General features: G+C 48.1%; 1 protein-coding gene across 2 annotated transcripts in view; it reads left to right on the top strand.

Moving 5' to 3' along the window:
- The first annotated feature begins 251 nt into the window (after positions 1-251).
- The window catches only part of CLCN2 (chloride voltage-gated channel 2), a 74,328-nt gene continuing 55,368 nt past the window's right edge, over positions 252-19,211 (top strand). The window contains exon 1 of one of the 2 annotated variants that reach the window (XM_083739339.1): positions 252-502. In XM_083739339.1, the coding sequence (XP_083595465.1) occupies positions 449-502 (54 nt within the window). In that variant the 5' untranslated portion in view covers positions 252-448. The remainder of the gene's footprint in view (positions 503-19,211) is intronic. The other variant, XM_083739340.1, reaches the window with a different exon arrangement.

Below are 19,211 nucleotides of genomic sequence, written 5' to 3' on the forward strand. Positions count from 1 at the left end.
CCGCGCGCCTAACCCGAGAGGAAGTACCATATCGGACCTCCAGGGAGACTTTCTCCCGTGTAAACGAGCCCGGGATGGGACCGTCCCACCTACGCGCGCCCCCGGTTTGCAGATCTTCGCCCCTTCGCTCCATCCCGGGCCGGTGGGCGTCGGGTTGCCCCGCCACGACGCGCTTCTTGCGGCCCCTCCCCAAGCGTCCCACCGGTTCGCCTCCTCCTCTCCTCCTCTTCCTCCGCAGCGACAGCGCCTTTCCCGATGGAGGCGGAGCGGCTGCCCCGGGACCTCCCTCGGGCCTGCCCCTGCCAGCCAGTCCGGTCCCGCCCCGTGCTGGGGGCGTGGGGAGAAGCGAGGAGAGGAGCCAGGCGTCCGGGCGCAGGGCGCAGCGAGTGCTGCCGGGGCTGCTCGTAGGAGCCTGCTGGCGGGAGAGGGGCGCCCGGAGCCGGCCACGATGGCGGCGGACAGCGGCCTGGAGCAGCGGGCGCTGCAGTACGAGCAGACCTTGGTGAGTGGGGCGGGCTCCGGGCGGGGGGCTCTGCCTCGGCGCTCAGCCCCGGGGTTTCTTTGCACCGCAGGAGAGGGGAGAGAGTGCCTTTGAGCGCGTGCAGAGCGCCGTTCGCCGCGCGCTGGTTCCAAGGCTGCCTTCAAGCCAGGACCTTTTCACGGTCAAGTCCTGGGAATTTGGGGGAAGAGGCGGAGGAAAACAGGGCTGCTGCATTCAGAGGAGGGGAATCGCGGGACCGGTTTGCAAAAAAGAAGAAGAAGAGTGCTTCTGAGCATGCGAGGAGTGTCGCGTGGCACCTCAAAAGACCACCACATTAGTGCCGCTTGGCGGAGCGGGCGCTAAGAAGCTTGCGCTCTTGTGCGCTGTTCCCTGGGAGCAAGTCCCATTGAACTCAGCCAGACTTGCTTGCTCCAAAGATACGCTTAGGTTTGCACCTTGGAGTTAGCGGCAGGAGTGAGCTGTCTTGTGGAAAGCCAGGCCACTAGCCCATTCCTGTTCAGTGATGTCTGCACTGACAGGCAGCTGCTCTTCAAAGAGATCGTCCCCAGTTCTACCTGCGCGTTGAACCCGGGACGTTCTGCATGCAGAGCATGTGTTCTGCCACTTAGTTGTTGCCCTCTCTCTCCGAGTTCCCATCCCTGTTGCTCCAAGCCCATTCCTATGCACATGGGTTTATGGGGCATGGCTCACAGGCAGTCATTGAGCTGCAAATCACCCCCACCCTCAAAAGACCCGAAGAGGAATGGCATGGTTGTGGGGCTGTTGGTTAATGCCCTTGGCTTCCTTCTCAACGGGATGCTAAATGTGGGAAGAAAGCCATTTTCCAAGGGATTTTAAGGTAGTGGGCACCACCAGGGGTTGGTGCAGATCAGGGTGGCAAGAGGGACACAGAAGGCGATGCTTTGGGTGTGTGTGTGTGTGTGTGTGTGAATAAGGCCACTTGTGGGTCCCTGGCTAGAGGCGGGTAGCAGGGCATCTTGAACGGGCATTGCCAAAGGGGATCTAAAAAGGTAAAGGGACCCCTGACCATTAGGTCCCGTTGTGGATGACTCTGGGGTTGCGGCGCTCATCTCGCTTTATTGGCCGAGGGCTTCCAGGTCATGTGGCCAGCATGAATAAGCTGCTTCTAGCGAACCAGAGCAGCACACAGAAACACCGTTTACCTTCCTGCCAGAGCAGTACCTATTTATCTACTTGCACTTTGACGTGCTTTCGAACTGCTAGGTTGGCAGGAGCAGGGACCGAGCAACGGGAGCTCCCCCCATCGCAGGGATTCAAACCGCTGACCTTCTGATCGGCCAGAGCGCCACCTTAAAGGGGATCTAGCAATGTACATTCAAGCCGCCTCAAGATTGTTGACCAGGACTTGTGTTTAGGGAGGGAGCATATGAATCCTGTTTGGGATTAAATATATTAAACAAAATAAGCAATAAGATGGATATCTCAGTTGGGGAGGAGGCTGGCGTCTTTCTCCTAATATCACAGGTGTTGTATGGGGTTTGGAAAGAGTTCGTTTCAAATTTGGTCTTGCTGTGTCATTGCAAACTTTTTTTTTATTAAAAAAAACACCTGCTGCCTGCCTGCCTGAGTTTGGCTTTAGTTTCCTTCTCAGAAAAGAATCCTTGCGGTAGAAGGACATGTGAGACAGGTTAAAAATAATAATTCTGTTTTTTTGTATACGGTCTTGTTTTTGTACATTTTTCATTATTATGAAAACGATTTTGTTTTGAAAGAAAAAAAAAGATGGGCATCACAGGAGCATGGCAGGACAAACAGGCAGGGGGATTTCTCATCCTGGAAGGATCAGTTGCAGCCGGCAGGACTTTCTGCAAGAGAGGAGCAGTGTGGTGTAGTGGTTAAGAGAGCCATGTGGTGTAGTCGTTAAGAGCGGTAGACTAGTATTCTGGGGAATCGGGTTGGCTTCCCAGCTCCTCCACATGCAGCTGCTGGGTGACCTTGGGCTAGTCACACATCTTTGAAGTCTCTCAGCCCCACTCACCTCACAGAGTGTTTGTTGTGGGGGAGGAAGGGAAAGGAGAATGTTAGCCGCTTTGAGACTCCTTCGGGTAGTGATAAAGCGGGATATCAAATCCAAACTCTTCTTCTTCTTCTTCTTGGGAACTGGTTTCACATTGGCAGGGGAAAAATTGCCCGGAGTAAAGCGTGGTTTTGCCACAGGGAACTGAGGAAGGCAAAGCTGTTGTTGAGTGTATTGGGGGACAATTCCTGAGGCAGGGGTGTCCGTGAGAGCTCCCTGTCAGGGACCTGGACATTTGTTAGTGACAGTTTGGAAAGAGTCAAGACTGTCTGACGCTGGCAGGGGAGGTGGCAGCGCAGTCATGCAAAGAAAGCCTCACTTTCTGTCTCAAGGGAAGGGAGTCTTACTTGAATACGTGCTATGAAGATGACTTGTGCTTGTTTCTTATTTTAAGGGGGGGGGGTGGAAATAGAGCACTTAAAAAACCCAAAGGAATCTACCTCAAACAATATAAAACCAATAACGAATAAAAACCAGCAAATAGTAAAAACAATGGTTCGTTTCTAAATTATGTGTTTGGATAGGCTTGCTATCAGGTTAGCTTCTTCTTGAAGCTGTGGGGAAGACAAATGCCTATGCATGTTCTGCTTTCACATCTGTAGCCCTCCAGATGTTGGACTCCAACTCCCATCAGCCCCAGCCAGCTAGCCAATGATCCGGGAAGATGGGAGATGTAGTCCAGTAAGATCTGGAGTCTTCGTAGCTTTATGTACAAAATGGCTAATAATAATAATAATAATAATAATAATAATAATAATAATAATAATTTATTTATACCCCGCCCTTCCCGGTTCAGAAAACTGGGCTCAGGGTGGCTAACAACAAATTTAAAACACTTAATGGTGATACAACAAAAAATAGCATAAAATACAGTATAAAAGCGCAAATAACCATAAATTCAAAGCTCTAAAATCAATTTAGGGGAAAATCCATCCAATAAACATTAGGTGATTACCAGGACTAGCTGGCTAAATTAGTCCTATTTGGGCCAGCAAGGAGGCCAGGGGAGAATTAGCTGTGGGATCCCAGAGCAGGTAATCTTCATAAAAGGGGGGGGGGGGAGGAAGGGGAATAAAAGATCAGGATAAGTTCAAATTGAAAGCCAGGCGGAATAGCTCTGTCTTACAGGCCCTACGGAAGGAAGTTAAAAACTGCAGGGCCCTGGTCTCATGGGACAGAGCATTCCAGCAGGTCGGAGCCAGAGTTGAAAAGGCCCTGGCTCTGGTTGAAGCTAATCTAACTTCCTTAGGGCCCGGGACCTCTAAACTATGGTTATTCATGGACCTTAAGGTCCTCTGCGGGGCATACTAGGAGAGGCGGTCCCGTAAATCGAGGGCCCTAAGCAGCTTGTTCTAGAGGCAGCTTGTGAGGAAGGAGACAGCTGAATTTTCAAGGAAGGTATCTGGGATATTGCTGGAAAAGATGGGCTCCCAACAACCTTTAGATGACCTATCCAGGACAGTAGTGAAATACTACTCCACCTCTGAGACGAAAACTAAAACACACAAAAAAGATTTATTAAAGTGGCCAAACACTTAGGTTATTCAAATAACTTCTGCATAAGTTGAGTGGTCCAGAAAAAATGATATACATCAATAGGCTTTCCAGAAGAAGGCCTTCTCTGTGGCGTCCCCTAAGTTGTGGAATTCCCTCCCTATAGAGTGCACCTAGCAAATGCTGAATATTTGCCTCTTTGCTCTGGCCTTTGACCCCTGTTTTCAGGACTCACCCTATTCCTGCAACTGTAATCTGTTTTAACTGTTTTCAATCCTGCACTGGCTTTTCCAGGGGGTTGGACTAGATGACCCTTGGGACCCATCCAACTCTACAATTCTGTGATTCTACAACTGAATTTTCAGTTGTCGTAACCCACCCTGGGACCTGCTGGTGAAGAGCAAATTGCTGCTGTTGTTGATGTGGGGAATATTAAAAAAGTTAGTGATGGGTAGACATTCATACTTTCAACTGAACGTCACACTGCCCCAAATTCTACCACCTCATTATGCCTCCTTCACAGAGCGGCTGTTGAATCCATCTTTCCGCTGGGACCAAAAGAGATTCCTGGCATCTTTTTACATGGGCCTTGATCCTCCAGCTGGGGTTCCTCCTTCTGCCGCTGCATCTGACATGCTGTTGACCACAAACGAAACTTTCCAAATTGCTTACTGATCTGCCCCCCCCCGCCCCCTTTCTACTTTCTGCTCCTATCGCCTTTCTGCCTAATCTCATGTTAACACCACTCAAATGCTTGCCACTGGCACCGGCCCCTGGCTAGACATATTTAGCTCCTTTAATCTTCCCTTGTAGTCGGCTCTCCCAGCTCCGTAATTGTGTAGCTGTGGGCATGTCCAATTTCTTGCTGTCATGCCTTCATCCTCTGTTCTTCCATGTATCACACACACAGCCTCAGCAGGGCATGACGACCACTGATTTTGGCTTTTGCATCTCTGCTCATTTCCTGGCTTCCACTACTTATTGCCTAATCATCATTGCCATCAAGTCATTGCAGCCAGTTTTCTATGGGTCCCTTTGAATAGGTTGTAAAGCTGCCCTTACTTCAGGGCTGCATGGGGAGCCTGCATGGTATACCACAAGGGTGGGGAACCAGTGGCCCACCACATGTTCGGGGAGAGGCCTTAGCTCAGTTGCAGAAGGTCACAGGTTCAGTTGCCGGCATCTCCAGGTGAGGCTGGGAAAGGAATCCTGCCTTGAAGTCCTGAAGTGATACTGCCAGTCAGTACTTAGCTACCTAGACACGGGTGGTCTAAACCACTGAGCTTCTTGGGCTTGCCAACTGGAAGGTCGCCAGTTCGAATCCCCGCAACAGAGTGAGCTCCCGTTGCTCTGTCCCAGCTCCTGCCAACCTAGCAGTTTGAGAGCAAACCAGTGCAAGTAGATAAATAGGTATCGCTGTGGTGGGAAGGTAAACGGCATTTCCATACGCTCTGGTTTCCGTCATGGTGTTCTTTGCGCCGGAAGTGATTTAGTCCTGCTGGCCACATGACCCAGAAACCTGTCTGTGGACAAACGTCGGCTCCCTTGGCCTGAAAGCAAGATGAGCGCCGCAACCCCATAGTCGCCTTTGACCGGACTTAACCATCCAGGGGTCATTTACCTTTACACATAGACCAATGGTCTGACTTGGTATCAATGTTAGAAACTCAGATATATAACCTAGGTGCCAAATGGCTCCTTAAACCAAGGTTACAGTCGCCAAAACGGAATGTGTAGTTGCAAGACTTATTTTTCAAACAATAGACAGACTATGATTGATTCTTAGTTAAACATTGGACTGGTTCACATGACAACCTTGAGCTAGGTTGAGTTTTGAGAACTTGAAGAAGAAAAGTCACTTGATCCAAGGACAGTCCACATATATACTGGCCTATCCTGACCTCTTTTTCTTAACGGTGACTGCTGCTGCTCAGGCTGCACAGAAAAAGCATTTTGGTTCCTGAAATGCATTCTGATTGGGCAGATAAAATGCAACTGATAGAATAATACAGGATAGGGTATTGGTGTGTTAAAACAGTCAGGATCCAATGATCCCCAGGCATGTACCTCCTGATGTCACCTAGGCATCTTCACTTTGTCGCAAAATGCACCTGGCTAATTTCAAACACAGTTTGGTATAAGGGATCATCCTCTGCGCTGTCCCAAATGGCTGGACTACAGTTCCCCTCACCCCTGGCCATTGGGCATGTTTGCTATGGCTGGTGGGAGTTGGAGTTCAGCATCTGTAGACTTGCAGGTTTCCCATACCTGGTGTAGTGGTGAGAGTGTTGCACCAGGGCTGGGGAGGCCCAGGTTCAAAGCTCCAGTCACCCATGAAACGCACTGGGTGACTTTGAGCCAGTCAACAACTCTGAGCCTGGTCCGCATCACAGGATTTTGGGGAGAGTTGAATCATGATACAGTATACGCAGCCTTGGATTTCTGGTTAAATGCAGCCAATGATTGCGAGTCTTGCAGAAGACTGCATGTTCAAAACTTGGATTCTGGGAGGAAGGTTAGGCTGAGCACTTGAGTCCATTCGCAGATGCAAGCTGTTGCTTGACTGGGTGAATCGGCCTTAGATACTGGGAAAAGGAGACTTCAGGAACAGAAACAGTTCCTTGATGCATCTCATTTTCTGAACACTTAAGTTTGGTTCACCCTATGAATAGTCGTTGTTTGATGACTACATCACCATCAGGCAACAAACCTGCCAGTGTGTCAAAGCTACATACGTCTTCCCACGCCACCTGAAATTCAAGACTTTTCAACCATCCATTCAGCTGCCAGAGCCTCATTCATAATCCTTCAGTTACCCTGCACGCTGCAACTTGCAACCAAATTGACTTCCCTGGGAAGTGTTGCGTATGAAACATCACACGCAGTTGAGTGCTCTGTGGGTGTTGCATTCTCTGTGATGACCCTGTCCCATGGGGAAATTAATCACCGGCCTTGTTAGCCTGTTCAGTCATCTGTCCCTGGTCACAATGGCCTTTGTCATAAGGTGTATGTATGTAAAAATGGTAAAGGTAAATGCATGTATAATAATAATAATAATAATAATAATAATAATAATAATAATAATAATTTATATCCCGCCCTCCGCAGCTGAAGCCGGGCTCAGAGCAGCTAACAACAATAAAAGTAACACAGCATTCTAAAATCAATTCATTCTAAAATCAATTCAAAATCAAATTAATGGCAGCCATTGGGCTAGAGTTCTGTGAGGATTACCAAAGGAAGGGGTCAGACTGTGCCTTGGCCAAAGGCCTGGTGGAACAGCTCTGTCTTGCAGGCCCTGTGGAAAGATGTCAAGTCCCGCAGGGCCCTAGTCTCTTGTGACAGAGCGTTCCACCAGATCAGGGCCATGGCCGAAAAAGCCCTGGCTCTGGTTGAGGCCAGCCTAACCTCCCTGTGGCCCAGGACCTCCAATATGTTTTTGTTTGAGGACTGTAAGGTCCTCCATGGGACATACCAGGAGAGGCGGTCCCGTAGGTACGAGGGTCCTAGGCTGTATAGGGCTTTAAAGGTTAAAACCAGCACCTTAAACCTGATCCTGTACTCCACCAGGAGCCAGTTCAGTTGGCATAGCACTGGGTGAATGTGATCCCATGGCAAGGACCCCATAAGGAGTCTTGCCACGGCATTCTGCACCCGCTGGAGTTTCTGGGTCAGTCTCAAGGGCAGCCCCATGTAGAGAGAGTTACAAGAGTATGCATCCAGAGCCAAGTATAGATGCTGTAGACTGCTTTTGCAATCTTTCTGTTGGCTACCTGAAAGTCTAGATATGCATGTGGAGGAAGTGGGCAGGAAGACATGGGCATCCAATGACTCTGAATTTTGGCATCTTAGGACTGGCAAAAGAAAGCATACCACACAAAACATACACTATGCAGTTTGTTTTTGGATTATATGCATCAAGAAGATTGTGTCTATAACCCCTGAGATTTCATGGTACTATCGTAGAGTTGGAGGGGACCCCGAGAGTCATCTAGCCCAACCCCCTGCAATGTAGGAATCTCAGCTAAAGACATCCGTGACAGACGGCCATTCCAAACTCTGCTTATGCCTAAAGGTTTTTCGGAGTCCCCAGAGAGAATTTGAATTGATATCTTTAAGCAAAGTGGTTGATGTGTTGTGAGTTGTGCTTTTTTTAATGCATGGCGTGAACAATGAAAATGAATAAAAATATTTAAAGAAGACAAAACTATTCCGTTTGCTCCCCCGAGAGTCAGCAGTGGTCACCAGCTTGGATGGCTCCAGAAAGAGGATTAGGCAAGTTTGTGGACTGTCATGGGCTTCTAGCCCTGCTGGCAATGTCGTGCCTCCACTGTCAGAGGAAATGTGCCTCTGAATGCCAGTTCCTGGGAGTCACAAGTTGGGATACTGCTGTGGCGCCCAGATTCTGCCTGCGGGTTCCCACAGGCATCTGGTTGGCCACTGTGAGAGGAGAATGCTTGACTAATGGTCATTTGGCCTGATCTAGCAGATCTCTTCTTATGAAACCTTGTTTAACTGAAACTTCTGGGACCGAGGAGCTGCAGAAGGGAGGCAAAAGTCCGGGGTCCTGATCCAGGTCTGCGAAAATCTCTCTTTAAACTTGTTGCATAGTCTCTGTTTGCTGTTCCTGAAGGTCTAAAGCTAGGGAAGTGTTTCAGATTCTTAGAATCTGCAGAGGTACTTACTGATAAAAAAATGTACCTGTCTAGGCCAAAGTCTGTGGTGGAGAAGAAAAAGTTCAGCCTGCGTCTGTCGGCTTTTCCTAGGAAAGATGGTCAGAAACAATGGCGGAACTGCTGCTTCAGAAACATAGGAATATTCCTTATACATTGCTCCATCGAGCACATTGTTTTCCAAACTTGGGTTTCTAGCTGTTTTTTGGACTACAACTCCCATCATCCTTAGCTAGCAGGACCAGTGGTCAGGGATGATGGGAATTGTAGTTCCAAAACAGCTGGAGCCCAGGTTTGGGAAACGCTGATCTAGCTCAATAATGCCTGCACTAACTGACAGCAGCTCTCCGAAGGTTTCAGATGGGAACACTCCCAGGGACCTTCTGCAGCCAAGGCAGATGCTCTGCTACTGAATTCAAGCCCTTCCCTAAATATTCTTTCTCTCTTCCCTCTGGCCTTGCTTGTGTTCCTCTTGCATTTCTTACAAAGTTGTGCGCTGACAACGGTGCCACTTCCAGCCTTCTGGGGAAAACAGTCTCCGGCAATATCACACTTGCACCATTCAGGATTGTGTAACTGGAGAGGAGTCATAGCTCAGGGGTAGAGCATCTGATCTGAGTTCATTTCCTGGCATCTCCAGGTGAAGAGCAGAGGCAGTGGCTTGCATTGGGGTAGGGGGTTGTGGGGGGAGAATCCCCCTTGAGACTGCAGAGAGTCACTGCCAGCCGCAGCCCCAGGTTGGATGAACAAATGGTTTGTCTCTGTGTAGGACAGCTTCATCTGTTTATGTTCCTTGGCCTCTGCAGTTATGTTCCCAAAAACCCAGGGCATTTGTTGTTGGGCACCCGATTTCACATTAGGTGGATCTCAGCCAGGGATGAAACTGGAGTCTCTCTTTTGCCAGAACTCTTGCAGTGCTGTCACAGAAGCAAGAAGGAATCTCAGGGCAGATTAAAGACTTAACAGATTGATTGTGGCATAGGTTTTTGTGGGACCAGTTGTTTGATGGGTTGTACACACATCTCTGTACGTTTGCAAGCCAATCTCAACCCATCAGCCATTCCCACCACCCTTCTGAGTAATACCCCTCCCCTCCCTCTCACTATATATAAGGGTCTGGTGACTTCTGTTTCAGTGTATCTGAAGAAGTGTGCATGCACACGAAAGCTCATACCAATAACAAACTTAGTTGGTTTCTAAGGTGCTACTGGAAGGAATCTTTTTATTTTGTTTTATCTACTACAGATCACCTTGAGATGTGCCAGAACAGATCTTGATTTCCGTTTTGCCCATCCCTGTTATAAATATATTCCTTATGAAACACTCCATCTTTCCAAGAATTTCCATTGCCCTTTTGCAATATCTCCTATCTGTCTATCTGTCTTGTATCTGCTTGTAATATGATGGAACCACCTTTCCTGTCTGGGGTTCTTGGCAGACAAAGATATTGGGAAATGGAACTGTTGCTTAGATGGCTTCGGGCGACACATTTTGCCAGCTGTTGTGAAACTTCTTTCTCTCTCCCTCTCTGATCTGCCCCTGCTGCCCAGTTTCTGGATTTGCAACCTCTGCAGTTGCCTCTCTCCTGTCCATCAGTCATGGTGTCTGGCTTTGGAAAACTTCAAAGGGGACTAGCGGATAGACATTTGTGATGGTTATCTAGACAGGGCTGGGGAAAGGAGACCACATACTGCCCAATGTGTTCCCTGTCCCACACTAGTCTGTCTTGCAGAGATGATGCCTTGATGGAGCTTGATCAAGCTGGTTTGAGCAGAGAGCCAGTGGGAACTGATCTCCCTGCCCCTCGCCCCACTTCCTTGCTCCTTTGTAGTCAATTGGATGCATCCTATTTTCCCAGGGGGGTGGCTGGTGGACAAATAGCTCAGTGTGAGAACAGGCTTATTTGATTCTTTGAACATTTATGATTATGCACGTGCATGCGATAAATCAAGGCAGCTCACATCATAAAATACAACAAAATCAATTTGTAAATATCTATAAAGCATAATTGAAAACAGCAAACAAACAGCAATAAGTCCTGGTTGGCTAAAAGGAGATATCCATATTGTGAAGGCAATATGTATTGTCTAAAAAGTACAGCTTTCAAGAAGCACCCGAAAGAAGGCAGGGACAGTTCCTGCTGAATCTCCAAAGGTAGGATTGAGGTTGAATCCTGGCAAGGCAGAGGTACTGTTTGGGCGGACAGGGGGAGGGCAGGTGTGGGGGATTCCCTGTTCCCGAATGGGGCAACTGTGCCCCTGAAGGACCAGGTGAACAGCCTGGGAGTTATTCTGGGCTCACAGCTATCCATGGAGGTGCAGGTCACGACAGCTGAGACCCTACCTGCCTGCAAAATGTCTCACCTGAGTGGTCCATGCAATGGTCATCTCCCACTTGGACTACTGTAATGCCCTCTATGAAGGTGACTCGGAAATGACAACTGATCCAGAATGCGGCTGCCAGACTGGTGACTGGGAGTGGCTGCCGGGACCATATTACACCAGCCATAAAGGATCTTCACTGGCTCCCAAAACATTTCTGAGCATAATTCAAAGTGTTGGTGCTGACCTTTAAAGCCCTAAATGGCATCTCCACCACCATCATTTATCCCAGACATTGAGATACTGCTCCGAGGGCCTTCTGGCGGTTCCCTCCCTGCGAGAAGTGAGGTTACAGGGAACCAGGCAGAGGGCCTTCTCGGTAGTAGCACCCTGCCTGTGGAACGCCCTCCCATCAGATGTCAAGGAAATAAACAACTATCTGACTTCCGGAAGACATCTGAAAGCAGCCCTATATAGAGAAGTTCTTAATGTTTGATTTTTTATATTGTGCTGGTAGCCGCCCAGAGTGGCTGGGGCAACTCAGTCAGATGGGCAGCATATAAATAATAAAATTATTATTATTATTATTATTATTATTAGTAGTAGTAGTAGTAGTAGTATTAATAGAGAGTTAATTCACAGGGCAGAGCCTGCAACGCTGATATGTATCTAAATCCTGGAGGGCTCCTATGTTCAGAGGCCTCTGAATTCTCCTTGCTGGAAATTGCAGGAGGAGAGAGGGCGCTTTCACAAAAGTCTTAATTGTCCAGGATGCTGGACTACATGGGGCCTAGGGCTCATCCAGCAGCATCCTCTTATGTCCTTAAGATTTCTTGTTTATTCACGCCTTAAGAGATGCCCTTCCCTTCCTTTAGAGGCACAGTTTCGAAAAGCGTATTTACACTCTCACTGAGTAACTAGCTATTAAAAAGCCAGGCATTTAATCAATTAGAAATTTGTCGAGTGGCAGATAGCCCTGATATTTACAAGTAAGTTTGTTTTTTAAACCATTGTAACCTGACCTTTGGATGGGCTGGAACACATTGGAAGACATCAACGCGCTCTTTGCAAGCTCCAGATGGGGACTGTGTTGCTGTCGTCGCCGTGGGGAGCAGCTTAAAAGAAGTTTTGGCCCATATCTGGATGTAGCAGGGGGGGGGGGAGAAGACGATAAGTGGACGACGTGTTCAATACTAGGAACGTCCTTGGAAGTTGGGGCTCAGTTTGGAAGCCCCCCTGCCCTTACTCTCCTGGCCCTCCTGTAGCATGAAAGTATATACTTCATATATTTCCAGTGATAATCTTTTGTTCGAGTCCTTGCGCTAATGGGACAGCTTGGTTGGAGTCAATCCTAAATAAAGAAATGCACGTGCTGCCTTTTTTTGTTGAGAAGGATAAAGAAAACCCTAATCGACAGGCCCTCTCTCCCTTTCTAACCACAAGCTTCAGTTCCCTTGTTTTGTACAGTGTTTGCTTTTCTGAGCTGGGGGCTCTCCTCTCTCCTTCTTTCTCCCCTCCCCGCTTCCTTCACCCACCCCGCAAAAGTCTGCCCGACTCTCTTTGGCCATTCCAGTTTTGCCTCTAGCTGACCTTGATCTTTCCCCTGGTGGCTGCCTTATCGCCAGCGAGCTATCTGCCGCCTAATCCCATTTTATGACGGGCTTTTATGCTCTCCCTAGTCAATACACTTGCCCCAATTGCCAGCGCAAACGTTGCACAACTTTTTCCAGGGAATGGTGATACGGAGTTCTCTTCCTCTCTCTCCTCTGTCCCTGCAGCTCAACTTCTCCTGCCTTGCTTCCTGTCCACAGAGTTAGAGCTGGAAGTCATGGGTGTAGTCAAGGTGGACATCTGCCCCCCCACCAGTAAAACAATAGAAATACTTAACTAACTGACCAGTCACATCGGTTGATGGATCCGTGGTCTGGCTCAGTGTAAAGGCAGGATCCCCTTTTCCTGTGAGGCAGAGTGGCAAAACAGTGGCTATCTAACACTGAGTGCAGGGCATCTTGCAACACCTGCCCTCATTTCAAGGGTTGTGTGCTGCTCAACACTCCCTTTCCCCAGTCTGGTGCCTTCCAGATGTTCATAGAATCATAGAGTAGCGTCGTCTAGTTCAAGCCCTCGCAATGCAGGAATCTTTTGCCCAACGTGGGGCTTGAACCCGTGAACCTGAGTCTCACCCTCTGCTGGCTGAGCCCTGCCAGCAGTAATTGGGGCGAATGGGAATCATATCACAAAATGTCGGGAGGGAAGCAGGTTTGGGAAGGCTGCCTTAAGGTTTTGCTCTGCCCTGACTTTTGCCATAGCGTACCTTCCTACATTCATTCCTTCTCTCTCTCTCTCTCTCTCTCTCTCTCTCTCTCTCTCTCTCTCTCTCCGTCCCTCCCCTCCCCCAACAGTGTTTAATATAGAGTGGTACCTTGGGTTAAGTACTTAATTCGTTCCAGAGGTCCGTTCTTAACCTGAAACTGTTCTTAACCTGAAGCACCACTTTAGCTAATGGGGCCTCCTGCTGCTGCCGTTCCGCCGGAGCACGATTTCTGTTCTCATCCTGAAGCAAAGTTCTTAACCCGAGGTACTACTTCTGGGTTAGCGGAGTCTGTAACCTGAAGCATCTGTAACCTGAAGCATATGTAACGCGAGGTACCGTTATACTGATTTATCTCCCAGTGCAGCCAGCTGTGCTTACTGCAGAATAGCTGCAACTCCAACCATACTCCGCAGTACGGTGGTACCTCGGGTTACATACGCTTCAGGTTGCATACGCTTCAGGTTACAGACTCCGCTAACCCAGAAATACTACCTCGGGTTAAGAACTTTGCTTCAGGATGAGAACAGAAATTGTGCTCCAGCAGCATGGCGGCAGCCGGAGGCCCCATTAGCTAAAGTGGTGCTTCAGGTTAAGAACAGTTTCAGGTTAAGAACGGACCTCCAGAACGAATTAAGTTCTTAACTTGAGGTACCACTGTACTTATTTGCTAACTGGATTGGATGTTTTTCTGGGGGGTAGAGGGGAATGGAATAGAAGCAGGGATCTATTTTATTCTTTTGTTGTTCTTCATATGCATGCTTAGGCACAAGAGGGTCAGGAAGCACTTTACATCAGCATTCTCAAATGCATAGGGTGGGGTGGGGGGAATGCAATATAAATGATGATGATGGTGATTATTTTATTTATTTGTATAGCGTCCTTCGTCCGAAGAGCTCAGGGAAGATGACAGCATAAAAATACAACATAAAAACACGAGATACATAATAAAAAGAGGAACAAAAACAAAACAAAGCAATAACTCCCCTCTTCTTTCTGCACCTGTGTACACATACAAACTATTTTTTGCAAAGGCAACTGGATAGTTCTCCCTATAATGTAGGGCTGTGTAAACTGGGGCCCTCCAAATGTTTCTGAACTCCAACTCCCATCACCCCAGGCCTTTGGCTGTGCTTGCTGAGGCTGATGGGAATTGTAGTCCAATAAACCTGGAGGATGCCGTGTTGGCTATCCCAGGGAGAGTGAGTTAGAAAACAGGCATTCCCTCTGCCAAATAGGGATTGTTGGTGTGTATGGCCATCAAAGCACTAAGCAGCCCGATCCTGGGCATGTTTGGGGGTTTCTGCCTTCAGTTTGCAAAGCCTGTGTGGCTGTGATCAGCTTTCATGGCAACCTACATTCAAGGGAGACAAACGGATCCGTTCTTTTAGCTGCTGTTCATTTTGTTAAGAAGAGAACAAGGGACGGATAGTCTGACAGCAACTTGGGGTCAAAGTAGGCTTGACCCTTACTTACGTGGGTGCCATTAGCATATCTGTTTTTACCGTTTCTGTAAGCAAAAGCTCTTGTTGTCATTGTCTAAAGCAGTTCCAGTAAGTGGGACCTGCAACAAACGCGGCGTAGACAGCTCCTGTTCACTGTTCCAGCCGCACAGCCCATGCCCGCCTCCAGGAAACTCCATTTCATCCCTCCTCCCTCCCATCTGGTTTTCCATTCCCTGCCCGAACAGCCAGTGTCTGCATTCCTCAGAACACTGAGCATGCTCATATATTTATTTATTGTACTTCTGCAAGTCTTGGGGTTCCCTTCCCCGCAAAGTGCTGACATCTCCCTCTTGTATTGCTGCTTTGGATCCACAAGTGTTGCTGCTTGCAGCAGAAAGGAAAGAGAGCAATTACGCTGTGCCATCGATGCACCTTAGATTTTGCAGCGTGTGAACAGGTCCCTTCTCCTAAAGAGGTAGAATCAATCCTAGAATTGTAGAGTTGGAAGGGACCATGAGGGTCATCTAGTCAAACCCGCTGCAATGCAGGAATCTTTCCCCTAACGTGGGGCTCAAACCCATGACCCCAAGATTGAGAATCTTATGCTCCACCAACTAAGCTGCCATCAGATCTTGCAGTCTATGGCAGAGGAAGGGGAGGTGGGGTTGTGGGAGCAAATAGGGAAAGAAAATGAGTATTTCAGTTGCCAAAGGCTTTATGGAAAAAGTGAGGGGGATTTTTTGGGGGGTGGAGGAAGGATCTGTAGGAATGAGAGTGAAACCCACGGGTTTGCACATTTTGCAGCATAATAATAATAATAATAATAATAATAATAATACCCCACCCATCTGACTGGGTTTCCCCAGTCACTCTGGGCGGCTCCCAGCAGAATAATAATAATAATAATAATAATAATAATAAAGCAATAAAACATCAAACATTAAAATCTTCCCTAAGCAGGGCTGCCTTCAGATGTCTTCTAAAAGTCAAATAGTTGTTTATTTCCTTGACATCTGATGGTTTGTGGGTCTTGCTGCCTTCCCATTAGCCATAGCCAGCTGGAGTCCAAAGTGTCTGGAGGGCACTGGGGGAGGGCAGGGGGCAAGGGCTGAAATCTTTTTTTGTCCACAAACGCACTTGGTGGCCATAGGCAAGGCGCTATCTCTCAGCCTTGGCTTTTCCTTCCCTCCCCCCCAATTCCCCGGCAACAAGGGATTGATAATAATCCTGAATGGTTGCAAAGATTACTGAGATAAAATATGTGTGAATCACTTTGAACCTTCTAAAGCATAATATGAGAATGATTGGTGCTATCTATCCAGGACGTTTCATGCCAATTCCTTTGCCAGCAATTTTTACACGGTGCAGATAAAGAAGTCTGTGTTGGATGTTCTGAGAATCAAACGCTGCCTGTGGTGTAGTGGACTGTGGCCAGCAATGCAGTGCCTTTGCAGTTTCCTTCTGACTTGCCTGCTTATTTGGGGTTCCAATCCACAGGTTCATCACTGATGGCTGGCCCAGCTAAAAATCGTGGTTGCCAGGCCCCTGTAGTGGTCTCTGACCTGTTAGCACCTCCTCATACTGAATTCAAGGTACAAGAATGGAGATTCTGACCCAACATCAGGAAGAACCTCCAGACACTGGAGAGCTGTTTGACAGTGGAACAGACTCCCAGTAGAGGCGGTGGACTCTCCTTCCTTTTAGATTTGCAAGCAGAGTCTGGATGACCATCCGCAGTGGATGCTTTAGTTGAGTTTCCTGCATTGCAGGGGGCTGGACTAGATGACCCTTGGCGGTCCCTTCCAACTCTACAAGTCCATGATTCTGTGACTGCCAGCCTCTGAACCTGGAGGTTCCATTCCATTCCATTCCATTCCATTCCATTCCATTCCATTCCATTCCATACATTCATTTATTACATTTCTGGCCTGCCATTCTTCCAGAGAGCAAATGAATGTGTGCAAGGTCTTTGAACCTTCTCCTTTTCTTTATCACAACAACCCTGTGGGGTTGGCCAGGTTGAAGATTGATGACTACTGGCCTAAGGCAGATTTTTGAGCTTCATGGCCCGGCAGGGTGGATTTTGAACCTGTGTCTCCCCAGTCTGACACGACTAGTGGCCATTGAGAGACCTCTTCCATCCATTTGTCTAACCTCGTTTCAAAACTTTCTGAGCTACTGGCACATCACCATAATTTAGGGAAGTGAATTACATAAAACAGTTGGGAAGAATTCTCAACGATGGATATAGAGAAACACAGAGGGGCCTCCTCTTGGGTGGGGGGTACAAGCTTTAACATTTGGAAGAGTTTGCATTTATAACAGCAGCAGACAGACTTCAGGCTTGTAGGATCTCCAACCGGATCCAGGTGTAAAAGACACATTTTGAACTAAAAAATAAATAAAAATCTCTGAGCAGCTGCTGAGCCCGGGGGGGGGGGGGGCTCATCCACACTGTCACAATTTGGGCATGACATTCAATCACATGCCGAAAAATTCAGGTTTGCAGAACTGAAGTTGGTTAGCGCTCTTATGCAACAATTGGACTTCTTGCTATAAGAGAAAATGCACTGAAAAGCGTGGGAAAAGAATGGCTTGGCACAACGCTGTATAATCTGCCCGCAAAGAAATCAGGACGAATGTTCAGTAAATAGCCAATGTGGTTTAAGCTCTCTGCAAACTTTGCGCAAAAAAATAAATAAAAATCTGTGTGAAAGCTCGAGCGATGGGTTATCTGGAAGCCGAGAGGGGTTTGTTTAGTGTGCCAGAGTGGAGCTGAGCTCAGAATCCTTCCACACATAGATCCTATGTCTGGTCACCCTCAAGGGTTATTCCTTTTATCAGCTTAATTCTGGAGTGGGGAAGAGTCCTATTGTTGTTAATACTGTACCGTTAAACAGAGGGAATGTGGAAAGCCATGCTGATCTACTGCAAAATCACCCACAGTCTACCAGCTGATTCCATTCTGTCTTCTGCCCACCCCTGATTTGGAACATTCAAAGCTGATGGCCAAACCATGGCAGAAGATCTGCATCGTGGGTCTCCTGGTTTTCTGTTTCTGTGATAGTGGTAACATCTCTGCTGCCATTTTCCCAGTCTAAATGCCTTCTTTCCCCAACCCCAGGGCAACTGCTTGCCCTGAATCTGTTGTCTGGTATCTTCCTGAAGCAGTGCCTATGAATCCACTTATCAAAATTTAGCACATGCTGTCCTCCAGTGCAGGAATGTTGCTTCCTTTTCCTTGGTGACCAAGGTTTGTTACGAATCAAGTTGGCTCCCAGTGCATAGCCTAGCCTTGGGCCTTTCTTTGCCCCGGGGTCTGTTTCTTGGTCACTCCAGAGGTCCCTGTGGAATGCTGGCAATGGGCTTTCCTTGTACTACTCAGGTGAAGGGGCAATGATGGCCGGCTCTCCTGGCATCACTGTATGCCAAGCAACCGTTGAGCATGGACATTCATATCCTTCCACACTTTATTGAGCCATCTGCACTTGAGGGTCCAGAGGGGCCCTGTTTGCTGGGGCTGACGGGAGTTGTTGCTGGCACCCGTCTCTCTTGGGAGACAATGGAGAAGTGCGCCTTTTGCAGGTGAAGTCAAACTGTTGGTGGTTACAGTGCCTGCTGTGGCTGTAGAGACCGATACAGGAGAGACATGTTTTGTTGCAGCTGGAGCAGAGGAAGGTACTTCAGATTGTACTACTGCAGATGCACCATGGCGTTTCGTTCTGACACAGCGCATGTGGAAGGCATTGAGCCGTCCCTCCTGGCAGTTGCCCATGACTCACTTCCATAAAGCAGTAGTAGTTTGCAACATCTGGAAGAGCAGAGTTCCGCAGATCTGGTCTACACTGGCTAGGGGTTGTTCTTCAGATTTCAGAGAAGGACCACACCCAGCCCCACCTGGTCATGATGAGGATTGACCTTACAAAGCTGGTGGTCTGTGTCTGAGCTGCCCTCCTTCCTTCTGTGTGTGTGATAGCCATCTTCACATATCTTAAGGACTGTTACATGGGAAAGGGAGCATGCTTGTTTTCTCCTGCTCTGGAGGATCGGACTTGAGGCAATGGCTTCATGCTACAAGAAAGGCGATTCCAACTAAACCTCAGAAAAAACTTTCTGACAGTAAAAGCTGTTTAACAGTGGAGCGGATTCCCACAAGCGGTGGTGGACACTCGTTCCTTAGAGGTTTTTAAGCAGAGGTTGGATGGCCATCTGCCATGGATGCTGTAGCTGATATTCCTGCATTGCAGGGGGTTGAACGAGATGATTCTATATGTCAGCTTCCCTCTAGCAGATGTACAATGTTAGGAACAGTGTTAGTGGAGTGGTCCCACAGCTCTGTCAGTAAATGGAACGCCTCTCCATTGAATAAGTAAGATGATTAGAGTCTGCTGGATCAGGCCAGCTGTCCATCAGTCCAGCATCCTGTT

Source organism: Podarcis gaigeae (assembly GCF_964106915.1).
Source record: "Podarcis gaigeae genome assembly, chromosome: 5".
In the NCBI taxonomy this organism is placed as follows: Eukaryota; Metazoa; Chordata; class Lepidosauria; order Squamata; family Lacertidae; genus Podarcis; species Podarcis gaigeae.